We start from the raw sequence: 15,140 nt of genomic DNA on the forward strand, positions 1-15,140 counted from the left end.
TGTAGCATTGACAGGTAGTTATAGTTACCTAGGTGGACGATGCGTGGTCACCGTCAGGTGTGTGGACAACTAGCCTCCTGGCAGCTGTAAATAAGGCTGAAGACGGCGCGAGCAGGTCCCGCGTCATACGAGCGCTGAGTAAGCTGGGGTTGTGGGGAGCCACGTGACTCTTTTACGGCACATTCCTCGTTCCAGCAGCAGGAGGTACCTAAGGTACCTATAGTATGTGCCTTGTTGATGATATTGAGGTGCCTAAGGAGAAGCTAAATTGCGTTGTAGTTGCCGCTTAATCTATTCAATCCGTATTGATTGTGTTCTTTCAAGGGTTATCTTGTTAGGCTCATTCGCCATTCAATTTGCACCACAGACAGCTCTGGTTTTCCCACCAATTTAGTATCGCTTGCAACTACTGTACGGAGATACATACGTTAAGTTCGCGCTAACGAAACTTAAAAGTTAAAACATCTGACAGGCGTATTACAGTATCAGGCTGGACGCTTGTCTCTCGCAATATACTACGTACCTACGTACCTTAGGTATTATAGTACCTATAGGTAAGTTGATGATGTTGATGACGCTTGATGTACGGAAGAACGTACGGAAGAACCAGCCTCCCAGCATGGCGGTAGCTTGCCTTAAGCGTACGCCAACCGAGCATATCGATGTGCAACAAAACAAACCGACAGAACAGCTCGCTCCGGGCGAACCCGAGAAGCTTTTGTGCATTAATTAACTTTCTGCCATTGCACCACAAAACTGTGCACCCAAGGTACCGCTATGCGCATAAGCCGGATCCTCTCTTCGTTGAAAGCTCCTTATAAGTGATTAATTGACTGGACATAAAACTGGCGAAGGCATAGCGCTGTGCACTAACGGGGAGAACCGGTTGATAGCCTGCCTCTTCACCGCAAGCCGCGAAAGCTTTGTACGACCTTCGACATGCAACAAAAGAAGCAGTGTCAATGCGCCAACCAAGCCCAACTGTCGATTCTTTCCGCAAGGAGGATAGCTTTGCGTACCACATTTTACTAGGTGCATGTGCTCCGTAAAGGGGCGCCAACATTGTCTCAATATTAACTAAGCATCAGCTTCCGCCAAAGTGACAGAAGTGCGCAATCATAAGCCGACTCAAAGAGCCGGTAATTCCTACTGGCAACTGCCCATTATATCGCTTCTTGACGGTATGCAGCTCGCAAGAAAAGCCGCCTGCTACTAATAGCTTATACCCTGGCCGGTTTCCGTGCCCGTTCGTAGCGCTGGCGTCGCTATCTAAGCACTTCCGAAAGCAGGGGAATCCCAAGCAATCTCTTCTGTCCGTATTTCCAATTCAAGGCAACTTGTAGTGCTTGTTATGTTGTTGACGCTCCTCCGAAGGCATGCTGGCTTTGCGGCCTTGTGGCCTGAGGCCTCAAGGCTTAGGTGATCCTCGGCCTTCTCCGGCCCGTTCAAGTACACAAACAGAAAATACATTGAGCTTCGTACACACTTCGTACAGCACCCCTTTATCTCATGGAGTGGTATTTATACTACGTATATCACTTCAAACTGTGAATAGCAACGACTTGAAGTTTGGACTGCATTGCTAGGATACCGCATCTGCCGCTTGAGTGGCAAGGTTACCCTACCTACCTCAACTACCTATATTACGCAGCGTCCGCCAACAAGCTCCGCCAAGCCTGAACAGCCTCGTCTCCTCGCCCATCATACATCACCAAGGTGACGACGACGCTATCTTTAAACCTCGACATCTCGGCCATCTTTCCACGGCTGCTTGTCACGTTGCTACATCTATTCCTCACTTTTGCTACGCGTTGAGCGCCTACCAAGATGGCCTTGCAATATGCGCCAACTCACAGAAATGTCGATCACACCAAGTTAGTAGTTGCCTCGAAGCTCCTAGCTCTGTGGATTCCTTCCATCCAGCTTTGCCTTTGCTTTCAAATACTGATTTACCCATCGTCTAGGTCCGAGGGAGAGCTTGCGATTAATATCCGAAAAGCAACGACTGTCGAGGAGACAGCACCGAAACGCAAACATGTCCGGAGCTGTATCGTCTACACATGGGACCACAAGTCATCCGCGGCCTTCTGGGCAGGCATGAAAGTGTTAGTTATCTATATCTCCCTTATATTCAACAAGTGCATGGGTCTGCAAGTGTGATCTGGTGGCAGTGTTGCCCCTGGTGCGCTCATGGCGGATGCTGAAGTTGCCTAGACCTCCGAGCTAGAGGTAGCTGACGCCCTCCTGGAGCTTTGAGCTAACTTTTATCTTCTTCATAGACAGCCCATTCTTGCCGATGAAGTGCAGACTTTCAAAGCCCTCATCACCGTCCACAAAGTCTTGCAGGAGGGCCATCCGACGACTCTGCGAGAGGCAATGGCGAACCGCAACTGGATTGATAGTCTCAACAGAGGCATGTCTGGGGAAGGTTTGCGGGGATATGGCCCGCTGATTAAGGAATACGTGAACTTCCTGCTTGCCAAGCTATCGTTCCATAGCCAGCATCCCGATTTCAATGGCACTTTCGAATACGAGGAATATATCAGCTTGAAAGGGATCAACGATCCAAATGAAGGTTATGAGACGATCTCGGACCTGATGGCCCTTCAAGACAGGATAGAGCAGTTTCAGAAGTTAATTTTCTCGCACTTCCGGGGTGGTGGAAACAATGAGTGTAGAATAGCTGCACTCGTACCTTTGGTGCAGGAGAGCTATGGAATTTACAAGTTCGTCACTAGCATGCTACGTGCCATGCATACAAGTGAGTTTGAGTGGGCGCTGCTTTATCTGGTCTGGGTTAACAACAATTACAGCTACCGGGGACGATGATGCACTAGAGCCACTAAGAGGACGTTACGATGCTCAACATTACCGTTTGGTCAAGTTCTACTATGAGTGCTCCAACCTACGATACCTCACAAGTCTCATCACCGTTCCGAAGTTACCTCAAGAGCCACCTAATCTCCTTTCTGAAGACGAAACCGCGCCACGATTGCCACAGAGACCGAAGCAGGAGATCGAGCGGAAAATAACCCCCCCACCCGCTCCAAAACAGGAGCCAGACGAGATTGGAGAATTCTGGAAGACTGAGCAAGAGCGGCAAAACAGGGAATATGAAGAGCAGCAACGGGTGTTAGAGGAGCGTCAGAACCAACAACTCTATGCTCAACAGCAAGCAGCCCTCCAAGCCCAGCGCGAATTCGAAGAGCAACAAAGGCAGCTCGCTGAGCAGCAGAGGCGGGAACAGGAAGCACTTCTCGCGCAACAATATCAGCAACAGACACAAGGTCGGCTGGCACAATTGGAGCAAGAAAATTTCGATGCCCGAGCCCAGTATGCTCGAGACCAGCTGATGCTGCAGCAGTATGACCAAAAGATCAAGGCTTTGGAGGGCGAGCTTGCACAGCTTCAGAGTAACTACGGGCAACAAATTGGGAGTAAGGACGACCAAATACGGGCACTCCAAGAACAAGTCAACACTTGGCGAACAAAATATGAGGCCCTTGCGAAATTATATTCCCAGCTGCGCCACGAGCATCTGGATCTCTTGCAGAAGTTCAAGAGTGTCCAACTCAAGGCCGCTTCAGCACAGGAAGCCATTGACAAGCGCGAAAAGCTCGAGCGCGAAATAAAGACGAAGAATCTGGAGCTTGCTGATATGATTCGGGAACGAGACAGAGCGTTGCATGACAAAGACCGACTTACTGGAGGAAACAAAGAAGAAATGGAGAAACTTAAGCGCGAACTGCGGATGGCACTTGATCGAGCCGATAATCTAGAGCGTAGCAAGGGGAATGAGCTTTCCTCCATGCTCTCCAAGTACAACCGTGAGATGGCAGATCTCGAAGAGGCACTTCGCAAGAAATCACGTGCTCTTGAGGAAGTCCATGTCAAGTATAGCGAGGGCGGTTCAGATGCAGAACGCTTGCTAAGAGAAAAAGAAGATGAGTTGGAGGTTCTCAACCAAAGTTTAGACGATGCCCTTATTAGGATCAATGAACTAGAAACTTCTCGAGGCGCAACCGATCAAGCGTTAGATGGAGAAATCGACGCCATGCTTCTGTCGAATATCGGCAAGATCAACGACATTGTAGATTCTGTTCTGCAGAGTGGGGTTCAGCGAGTTGATGATGCCCTTTATGAGTTGGACTCGACAATGCAAGCAGGCAACCAAAACGCTACTCCATCATATGTCCTTTCCCAGATTGAAAAGGCATCATCTAGTGCAATGGACTTTGCTACCTCCTTCAATAACTTCATCGCAGATGGACCTAACAGTAGCCACGCCGAGATTATTCGCACCATCAACGTCTTCGCTAGCTCCATTGCAGATGTCCTCAGCAACACCAAAGGTCTAACACGCCTTGCCACAGATGACAAGAAATCTGACCAGCTGACCAACGGAGCACGGCAGTCTGCTCAATCTACGGTCAGATTTTTCCGCAGCTTGCAGAGCTTTCGGTTGGATGGCATGGATCCGATCCAGCGGACGGATGTGGTCATCAACTGCAATAACGAAGTGCAAATCAATCTGCAAAAACTTAACAAGCAGGTCGATGCGTTTGCTCCCAAGAGCGACAAATTAGGCAATAAAGGAGATCTAGGTGATCTCGTAGACAGTGAGTTGAACAAGGCTGCCGACGCAATCAGCGCTGCTGCCGCACGACTTGCCAAACTAAAATCAAAGCCCAAGGATGGGTACTCAACCTATGAACTGCGCATTCACGAATCGATCCTAGATGCGGCTATCGCTGTAACCAATGCCATTGCGAAGTTGATCAAGGCTGCGACTGTGACGCAGCAAGAAATTGTGCAAGCTGGCAGAGGCACGGGCGACAAGACTTCTTTCTACAAAAAGAACAACCGCTGGACTGAAGGTCTCATCTCTGCCGCCAAGGCAGTCGCGTCTTCAACCAACACCTTGATCGAGACTGCGGATGGGGTGCTTTCCGGGCGTAACAGCCCAGAGCAACTTATCGTCGCATCAAACGACGTTGCGGCATCTACCGCACAGCTTGTAGCAGCAAGCAGGGTCAAGGCGGGCTTCATGAGCAAGAGTCAAGAATCTTTGGAGCAGGCTAGTAAGGCTGTTGGTGCCGCCTGTCGGTCACTCGTTAGACAGGTGCAGAGCATGATCAAGGATCGGAATCAGGATGACGAGCGCGTCGATTATGCGAAGCTGGGGACGCATGAGTTCAAGGTTCGGGAGATGGAACAACAGGTTTGTGGCATCCTGAATTTCTGCTTAATGGGTGGGTCATTGCTAACTAGTGCTGGCGCGCAGGTCGAGATCCTGCAGCTGGAGAACAATTTGGCTGCAGCAAGGCAGAGACTGGGCGAGATGCGGAAGGTATCATATCAGGAATGAAATGTTGGAGATACATATATTGGGTGGTAGTAGATGCAGGCGGTGTGCCTGTCGTGTCCTGAAGCCAATCCTCCCTATATCTACGTAGGTAGGGTATTAAGGGCTGTAGCCATGAAAGGAAATTGAGCCGATCAAGAAGTGTCCTACCATTTGCATCCCGAGGTAATATTTGGTGGTCGAGCGACTGCTAACGCCTGTTCAAGACTATTTATTCTTTTCCCCCTGTTCATTCGGTAATTGATTAATTTTATGATTAATCTCATGACATTGCCCTGGTTATGACGCATTATTGGACGAATTTGGTGCAAACTTGTTTTCCCTAGAGATATCAGAAAGTGAAGCTATTCCTAGCTCTCTGCCCAGCCTTTGTCCGGCCACCATATCCTCCATATCTGACCCAAATTGAGACATTCGCGCGACTCGAATACCGATACTCAGCTTTGCTTATGTGGGATAATGGTCTAGCCGCAGCCATAGCACTCGCAGTCTCTCTTCTGACATTTGACTCGCCAGATAGTGTGGTGATATGCTGTCGCGGGCAGTGGCGCGTCTCATTGCATTCTTTCTTGATCTCGAATTCGGACCCATGAGTAAGCGTATTTTTTCTGTGAATAGCCGTGTGGATGATAATGCTGATGAGGATGGTGATGTCTTTCCCCAGGCCTTGGTGCCCTGTGGCCATATGCCTAGCACCCACTGTAGCGCACCACTGTAGTCGCCGCCACAGTGCATGCCTTCAGGGCCTTTTGGCCTGTATCTATAGTCTGGAGTCCTGTGCAACCGCCTGACTCAGCGGCGCAGGTACCCAGAGTGGGATATGGGTGCGATGAAGATGAAGATGTGCTAGATGCCCTTGATCTTGAGTAAGGCATATTTGCGGTGGTTAGGGAAGGCGGCTGCTGCTAAGGTAAAGAAAAGCAAAGGTTTTATAGTACATAGGAAGGCACACCTAGAAGGCATAAGATAATCCGTCTCTAATGCACCCAGTGGGTTGGCACGTGACCGAGTACCAGGTATGATGGCCCATCATGTGACTGACACCAGCAGTGTTCGACGACAATCTACAAGGATAAATTAATGCCAAATTCGTGTATTTAAGGCCTAGTGCCTTGCTGCTGTTGTAAAAGTATCAACTGTTGATAGCAATTCTATGTACATCCTCCGGGCAAGGCCTCTCATAAACAAAGTGAAAAGAAACGAGTTTCCGGCCAAGCAAAATGCCAAGCAGACTAGCCGGCAATCACGGCGGGGTGCATTAGCTTGTCTAGCCCTGGCCGGCTTTATTCCCACGACCATTGAGGTTTCGGGACTCCGAAGGAGAACATCTATCGAAAACGGAATGCTGCACAATGTGGCTTACAACCAATGCCTTTGGAAGATGTGTTCTCTACCCACAAATATTTGGGGGCGCCATCAGGAAGAAGCCTGATGTGTCATTCGTTCATTCTAGGTTGGATGTCGTGGAATGGAGTAGTCAGAAGGACGGGCCATGCTGCAACATCACGTCACAAAAGCAGATGATCAAGATCTAATAGGTCAAGCGTGAGCCGCGGCATCGGGAACTAAGAAGGTCAGCCCTGTACTTGCTCGCATTACCTACGACTTACCATCTGGAGCAAGATGACCACCCCAAAGACCGCTGTTCTCCAATACATCATCCATGACGCCCGAGTCCTGAATCCTGAACGTGTTTAGGCATCGCCAGATGGTTGTCGGCCTGAAATGCTGTCAAGATCATATGAACCTTCTTCCAGGTGGTTGAGACCTTCCCTAATCCGAAGGTCATCGATACCAGCCTCGATGTATTCCATCTAAGATATCGCCAACACTGTAACGGAGCCCATTTGTGGTTATCACCGCCAGGCTGCTTGATAGCTACTCGAATACCTGCTGGATGAATACCACAATTGGTACACCAAGAAAAGTGGGTAAAAGCCCTACTTGGGTTGTACATTTTTGGTAGCTGCTCCGATTTCCCCGCGGCGAGCTATGCCGATCGTGGCGATGTATTCTGGCAAAACCTATGGCATCCACCTGCACCAGTCTGTCTCATGAAGACACGATGAGAGAGGTTAGAAGGACTATCTAGTCTATACCTGAGCTCTGATGGAAAAGAATGGAGCCTCCTGACTATCACCAGGTTACTTTGTCATCTCTTCTGCAACTGACCACGGCCTCTACCCATAATGGTCTCAGCGATTTTGATGGAGTGGTAATGTACCTAGGATGATGCGATATTCACGGCCAGATATATAATATCAAAATATCTTTGACAAGATTATACCCAAGTATGCAATGACACATGGCCGTCAAGTCTTCGGTGGATGTTGTAAGCTTAATCACAGAGGACTGGGGCAACTTGGTACATTGATTTAGTACGATCAACAAGGCTGATCAAACCTTGGTAACACTTGGCCTATGCGATGCTGCAACTTCTAGCACCGTTTGTAAGCCTACAAATTGGGAATGACAGGAATGCGATAAAATTCATCGCATTCTACAGGAGACTGGGCCGGCGCAAAGCATGACTTGCCGGGGCAAGGAATGAAGGATCCGTTGAGGAATGGAAGAGTATCCGCCACCAGCCTCACATAGCTGCCCCACCCGCGACGTGCGATATCCATTCTCCAAACAAAGAGAACTCTAGTTCAAATGCAAATGCAGGCAATTGATCATTTTCTCGGCCATGCTTTGGGTAGGTTCTGTGGCGTGAGCCGACTTGTCTCCTCCCTCTACGGTGACATCCTGCTCCCCATCCTTTGCTTCGTTCTTTGACTTGTTGAATAACATCTTGATCACAAGGCGCTTGGCTGCATTGGCGCGGACACGCTGGATTGTATCCTCTTTCACTAACTTCATGTCAGTTTCATCGCTTGATGTTCATCCATTTTGACTCACAGATCGATGCAATTCCAGCCTCAGTGAAATTCCGATGGACGATTGGATAGATGACGGTTCCAAACGGACCTGGGATTCGTGGGCCTCGAGGAGCAAGGCTTGAAATCAAGGCGATGGTTGCAGGGTTCTCACCACCATAGCGTTCAGCACGGCTGTCAGAATCCTCCAGTAACTCGAAGATTGCATGGACGCCGGCATCGTCATGATCTGCAATCCGAAGCCTCTTGACAAAGCCTGCAGTCAACCTGAATACCAAGTTAGGTCATTCCATTATTTGATCGGAGGAGCTTACCGTCGCATATCTCTTCGGATGCCGAGTCTCTGTGCAGCGGGCAGCCAACTGATCGGATCCTCCTTGCCATACTTTGAGAAGAGAAGTGTGGCTTCGGCCTTGAGCCAAACATCACCCAACTTCTTTTCGACCTTCACCAGTTCGTTGAGGATCAAGATCGATCTCTTGCAGAGACGCGCCTCAAGAAACGTGACGTCGTAATTCACGGGTCCAATACCCATATCGGCCTGAGGAGTATACGGTTTCTTGTAGTTCTTGACAGGGAATGACTTGAACTCGCGGCCCATGCTGCTGAACGCACTGTTCCACTGCTTTATGGTCATTTTATCGTTCTGACCTTTAGCCATGTGATCTTCGGGAAGCTTCTGGGCAGTTGTTGCTTTCTCCATCTTGAATAGCACTTAAGTTTTGGTGCAGGTATGCAGGCGTGGTGTTGAGGTTGAGGTTGTGTTTGGATGTTGGAAGGAGACGCGGACTCGAGGTCACATATAAAAGTTGTAGTGTTGACTGCCGTTGGCGAGCCGCAGCCTTGTGCCGCTGTTGGCTGGACAAAGGACAAAGGAATTGTGCGGCTTCTCACTTTCAAAACTCGCTTGTTCAAGTCTTTGATAGAGCTAGGTTTTTCTAACCACAACTCTTCTTCCACAACTCTTCTTCCACAACTCTTCTTCCACAACTCTTCTTCCACAACTCTTCTTCCACAACTCTTCTTCCACGTCACTTCTCCCACATCCCAATCAACCACCATCCACCTCAAACTCTAAACTCCAATCCCACTCTCTACCTCATCTAAACCGTCTCAATTCTCGTACACTCTTGCACCATAAGCTTCGAGGATAGGTTACCCTTCGTAACGTGGTTGCGCTCTTCAACTTCAACTTTGACGAACAACCACTCCACGACCATGGCAGCTCAACCAATGTTCGGCGACTTGAGTGTCTCAGCAGCAGAAAGCTGGTCAGTCATGTGTTTACAGCTTACGACTACCAACAGCATCATTGCGATTCCAGAATTCGAGTTTCGCCTCTGGAGTCTTGACGATCGAGTCAGGATCAGTGAGGCGTACAAGTATGTCTTCCACCCTACTTTCATATATCCTAACATTATGCATGCTTACATTGGTCTCCTAGACTTATGGCGATGTCAACTGGCATGTTTGTGAAGGATCCATTTGTCGATCGCATTTGGCTCGGACCTGTTTCCTACTTTCACACACAAGCAAACCGCCTTGTGTACATTCAAGGCCAGCTTCCAGTCCTGTATCCAAACCCGCGCAATGAGGCCCCCAACCCTTCGAACTCGACCTCGTTCATGATGCCATCGGTCCCTCTTGCTGCGCATATCGCAATGTATGGCAGCGATGTCGCTGAGGTGACCGCTGCTATTCACGGCCCTGATCCAGACCCAGTCGCAGCCGCCAAGATCAAGATTCCTCGCCCACCCAATGCTTTTATTATTTACCGCAAATATCACCATTCAAGTGTTGTCGCGCAGAACCCCGGCGTCCACAACAACAATATTTGTAAGTGAACATCTCAATGTGGCTTAATACATTATGCTCATATCATGTAGCTCAAATCATTGGAAAGATGTGGAATGATGAGGCTGCAGTTGTTCGTGCCAACTTCAAGGCTCAAGCCGACATTGCGAAAGCCGAGCATCTCATGAAGTATCCCGACTACCAATACAAGCCCAGAAAGCCCTCTGAGAAGAAGCGCCGCATGACAAAGAAGAAAGCTGAATTTGCCAGCCGCAAACTCGCTGCTAGCAAAGAGAGTCCTCCAGTCGCTGCTCCCACAGCCAGTTATCAAGCCGCCGAAGCAATCTCTCGTCTTCCCCAGCTGACCGGTAGATTCACTAGCCCACACTCAGCAATTCTTCCTCTCGGTCAAGCATCTATGCAAGAAATTGCTGCCCTGCCTACAGGGGTGCACGGCCCTGATTGGGAATCTCACGGCTCAATCAACTATAACGTTTCCACGCAAACCTTGGGTGCTGATGAGATTGATGGGGGTGTTTTCAATTTGCCCCAGGAGGATAATCTCAATACACAGGATGTTGTCGATGAAATGAATGAACTTCATCTTGGCGCACGGGATGGAGGCGACGAGATTAACATTATCTGGAATCCTAAACGCTACATCGAACGGGGAAACGTTGACGAGTAAATACCGGATTATACTCTTACCTTAACACATCCAGCGCTTGAGGAGATTGATTCCCTCCAACTGCCTTGGATCTTCTGTCGTCTTCGGCCGAGACGCCATGAATCAGAGCCCTATCTCCAAGTTCCCCTCATGTTATCGATTCTGTCTTTTTGTCTCTTCCCTCGAACCTTAAAGGAAGACCTGGAACATATTGCATTCCAGTTCGCTCATCGCCTACTGGTCGGATATTATGGTGTTCTCATATTATCCACTTCGTCGGAGTTTCATCAGCACATCCTTCTGCAGTCGTTGGCGTCGTGAACCAGCGTTTTGCATTGGTTTTTCTTGATGGACTTCTTTACGTTTGAGCATTTTTACGTTGTTTCCTTGCAAGTTATTATCTGGCATGCTACACATTTGTTTTTTTTATCGTTCCTCGAGATGGCCATACAGACAATTGGGACCCACAGCACCATCCTTCCTCGCAATCATGTTTAAGATACCCCTATTTGCAAAGCGAATTTTCAATCTCCGTTCCTTCACAAAAAGTCAAAAAACAATCACAAAAAAAAAGACAAAACAAAAAACAATCACCAAAATAAATAACCCTGGGAGGATGTTGTAGGGGATGATGGAGTTTGGGAGCGGGGGATGGGGGGTGGGATGGTTATTGGGGAGTGAGGGAGAGGTGGATTGATTATTTGAGGATTTGTGTTTCTGTTTTTTGTTGCCATGGAGTGGTCGTCGAAGACTCATATCCTATCTCTCACAGTCAAACCACAGAGAGATGGGAATGTTGCTTTCTTGCTGGAGGAGTTGAGCTTGCTATCGGATCCGGGAGACAGAATTACCCTCCTGAATGTAGATAGAAAATCCGCTTTTAATTGAATTGTCTTTTTCCCTGGGTTTCTATATCCGGGAATGGGACTTTTACAATTATCTACTGGCTCCCATTGTATACTGTCCGTCGTGACTTGCAAATGTGAGTGGTACTTGAAATATACTCGATGGAGGTCGTGGTGTTGTAATTCCGCATTGGGAAGTTTGATGTTGCTGTGGTTACGCGCTGCATCATAAGGCTGAGCCATTCCTATTTCGGCAATTCTCTGCTGCTGGTGGAACCCGAGCTCACCATTGGTCAGAAGCACGCCATATGCTAAGCGATAAGTTCAACAGCCGCTTTTCCTATTGAGATAATTTTTGAAAGTTGCCACGGCAACGAGTAATTTTTAACCACCGCCAATGGCATAAGTTCAATATTCACCATTCCTATTTAGATACTTTTTGAAGCACCGCGGCTACTCACGTGCAACGCTTCTGATGGAACTGTGCACCATTCCTATTTCGGCATTTCCTACATCGGAGGCTTGTCATTGGTCGGCCATAACTCACGTGCAGTCCTTCCAAGTGACCTGTGCACCATTCCTATTCCGGGGTTCGCTCCCCGGGCTTGACATGCGTGTGGTGATTGGCTGCAGGTTCATCAGCCAGTCTCAACAGTCTACGATTGCCACGCAGCAAATTTCTAGGAGCGGGTGACATTGGACAGACAGTTCAGGTACATTGGTCTTGGGAATAAGCATTTATATTTGGATGTGAAGTTTAGTTGCAGAGATGCATGGTTATATGCGTTCTCTTCTGCGAGCACGCAGCTAGGGTCGCAGGTGCAGGTGCAGGTGCAGGCTGCTCCTTAATATCAACAGTTGGTTTGGTTGATACCTCCAAATTGCAATGCCAGCCCGAATCTTTTGCTCCTTGTAAATTGTCTCTCCTTCAGTAGGGCATTGTGTTTGTCATCAAACCCTCTCCCTTCGCAGTATTCGGAATGATAGTATGATGTTTTGGGTACGAGTTATGGTAGAGTACAGTTGCACTGACATCTGCGCGAACAGTTAGATTGGTGATGCTTTCTTGAATGCTGGTGAGCCGTCTCTTACCTGTATGTAGGCTCGGCCACTAAGGACACGGGATAGCTCACCCCACCTCTAGAGCAAAGCTGCCCCGTCGCCCGTCATCAAGCACCACTGTTCATGTATCATCGCCAGTCCAATCACTACTCCAAATAAACGTCGAGCACCGCCACTCCGTGCCCTTCTCATTTTGACCCGAAGGTCCCAGTGGCCGCGAGCAGCAATAAAATGACCTACCACAGTTCATGCCTGCCTTCTTTGTGACGAGGCTACGGCATGGCTCCTCGTGATCGCATCGAGGGACAACGCGCTTTCCTAATAGTTTGGACCAGCTCTCTTTAGCAACAATTGGGTCGACGACATCTTCCTGTTGGGAGGGGTCGAATTCTTTGCTGGGTGTTAAACCACTCGCAACGCTTAAAGCGCCATCCATGCTTCCCATAACTGGCTCTACAGAAAGGCTACTGGACGTTTCAAGCGATGCATTTGCTATATCTGGGTCTGTATTAGCCAAACCTCCTTGGCTATTTGCCTGAGCGCTTGGTTGCGGTGTCTTTGGTTTGAAGAATCCCTTGAGACTGCTTTGCCCCTTCCCAGACTGAGCCTTGCCCGGGGAGAAATTTCCAGATTTACCGCGCTTCAGGGCTCGGGCTGCACCATTGTGTGATTCACCTGGTCGTTTGGCATTGGTTTTCACAAGACTAGCTGGATGTGACGCTTGAGGTTTGGACGGGATATTAATGAGCATGGGTTCGCATGCGGTGACTGGGTCGCTCTCAGCGTTGCTTTTGTCTTCGCGCGCTTCTTCAGCTAACTGTCTTGTTCCCTGCTTAAGGGTCAAATCGGTATTTGAACCAGAGCTTTCTGATGTAAGTAACGAAGGCTTCTTGCTAAACATGTCGCGAATGCTTCGGCGACGGTCAAATTCTGGTATAAGCTTCGCTGATGTTGGAAGCAGGTCTTTGGCAGACCAGTCCCGCTGTCTGATTCCTCCCTTAAACATATCAGCGCTCATGATATCTTTGATATCAATTTCCGATCCATCTGTTTCCACCTTGTCTTTGAAGACGGCGTACACCGGGCAATGATCAGAACCCATCAGACCTTCCTGTATGTTGGAATCGTCAAACCAATTCAACATATCCTGGCTGCAAAGAACGTAGTCAATCCGAGCACCAAAGTTACCCGGGCGTGCATTGGTCCTCTGTTCCCAACAGGTAAACATTCCTCTGCGATTTGGATGGAATCTTCTGCAGATATCTACCATGACTGGGCTTTCTCTTCCGTCATCCCGATCACCGATCACCTTCCCGCCAAGCAATAGTTGATTCAGTATACGCCTTGATGGCGTGGATACAAAATGTTCGCTTCCCAAACCCTGCTTCTTCAGTTCCTCTTCGGCCTTGGCACTGTCAATCGCCTCTCGGCTGATGTTCAAATCACCTGTTAAGATAACTCGTTTACCAGCAGCAATGAGATTGCGAACGCGAGCATCAAGAGCATTGAGGAATCCAAGGCGAAAATCATCTCGGCTCTCATCGCGGGTGGCAGGGCAATATACGCCAATGAGAACAAATGCCGGGAATTCGAGAATGACACAACGACCCTCGGAGTCGAGGGTGGCGGCGTCGAGATCGCAATCGGATAATTGAATCGCGGTTGGGTAGCCACCAATCTGTTGGTCCTCTGGGGATTCACGAAAACTTGTTGAAGAGTTCGGAGGAGCCAGAATTCCTGTGATGCCTTCTTCAGCTCGAATAGGGGCGCAGACAGAGTTTCGCGTGTATATTGCAACTCCTGAATATCCTGCAGACAAAATAAGCCAGTTTATACTATGAACGTCAGGAATAATATCTCATACCCTTCTTATGTTTTGGAAGGCTAAAATAAACGTCCCAGCCGGGAACAAGAACCATGTCATCTCTCAAGTCTTTCCGTTGAATCTTGGTTTCCTGCATGATCACAATATCGGCCTCAAGGATATCAAACATCGCCTGTAGAGCATTCAGCATCCATATTACAGAAATAGTTCTCAGCTTAACTCACCGTGAATGTCCTCTCTTGACGCCATGGTTGGTAACCAAATGGGTTCCTAAGCAAGATCAGCAGATGGCTCTTCTCAACAGCTCTCCATCATAGCAAATAAAGTAGACAGACCTAATCCCGTTGACTATTAATAGTTAGCCCGATTTCAGAAGTGAGAATGCCCCCAAATACCCACCATTCCATGTGGTGACGCGTAGCCCCCGATGTTTCTCCATGATAGTCCTAGTCTCCTAGATCCCCTCGAGATGACCGACGGGAAGATTCTCAAGGCATCTCATCTCCAACTTCTCCACGTCATCCAAGTAGACTGAGCAGCGGGGCAAATGACTCTTCACTGCAAGACCTCAAAATAATCACGTCTTCCCAAGAGTATCGCGTTCTTGCCAACTTCCCCGTCGCGAAACCGACTCGTGATCGTCATAAGGCACGTGATGTTACAATTCGATGTTAGCCTGAGGCATAAACCAGAGCTCCGTGCT

General features: G+C 48.7%; 4 protein-coding genes across 4 annotated transcripts; 2 read left to right on the forward strand and 2 right to left on the reverse strand.

The window, feature by feature from the left end:
• Positions 1-1,827: 1,827 nt before the first annotated feature.
• On the forward strand, positions 1,828-5,368 carry BP5553_09722 (putative cytoskeleton assembly control protein SLA2; the record flags this gene model as incomplete). The annotated part of the gene is made up of 4 exons (XM_032018345.1): positions 1,828-1,874; positions 1,965-2,105; positions 2,280-2,761; positions 2,814-5,368. 4 exons carry the CDS (start codon positions 1,828-1,830, stop codon positions 5,366-5,368), a joined length of 3,225 nt encoding a protein of 1,074 aa, XP_031865644.1.
• Positions 5,369-8,011: 2,643 nt separating this feature from the next.
• On the reverse strand, positions 8,012-8,947 carry BP5553_09723 (uncharacterized protein; the record flags this gene model as incomplete). The annotated part of the gene is made up of 3 exons (XM_032018346.1): positions 8,012-8,217; positions 8,267-8,511; positions 8,559-8,947. The coding sequence occupies 3 exons, from the start codon at positions 8,945-8,947 to the stop codon at positions 8,012-8,014; spliced, it is 840 nt and encodes a 279-aa protein (XP_031865645.1).
• Positions 8,948-9,462: 515 nt separating this feature from the next.
• On the forward strand, positions 9,463-10,726 carry BP5553_09724 (uncharacterized protein; the record flags this gene model as incomplete). Its single annotated transcript, XM_032018347.1, has 3 exons — positions 9,463-9,626; positions 9,689-10,080; positions 10,131-10,726. The coding sequence occupies 3 exons, from the start codon at positions 9,463-9,465 to the stop codon at positions 10,724-10,726; spliced, it is 1,152 nt and encodes a 383-aa protein (XP_031865646.1).
• A 2,007-nt stretch (positions 10,727-12,733) lies between these two features.
• Positions 12,734-14,876, reverse strand: BP5553_09725 (uncharacterized protein; the record flags this gene model as incomplete). Its single annotated transcript, XM_032018348.1, has 5 exons — positions 12,734-14,421; positions 14,477-14,609; positions 14,662-14,707; positions 14,773-14,785; positions 14,837-14,876. 5 exons carry the CDS (start codon positions 14,874-14,876, stop codon positions 12,734-12,736), a joined length of 1,920 nt encoding a protein of 639 aa, XP_031865647.1.
• Positions 14,877-15,140: the final 264 nt, after the last annotated feature.

Source organism: Venustampulla echinocandica (genome assembly GCF_003357145.1).
Source record: "Venustampulla echinocandica strain BP 5553 chromosome Unknown scaffold_11, whole genome shotgun sequence".
In the NCBI taxonomy this organism is placed as follows: domain Eukaryota; kingdom Fungi; phylum Ascomycota; class Leotiomycetes; order Helotiales; family Pleuroascaceae; genus Venustampulla; species Venustampulla echinocandica.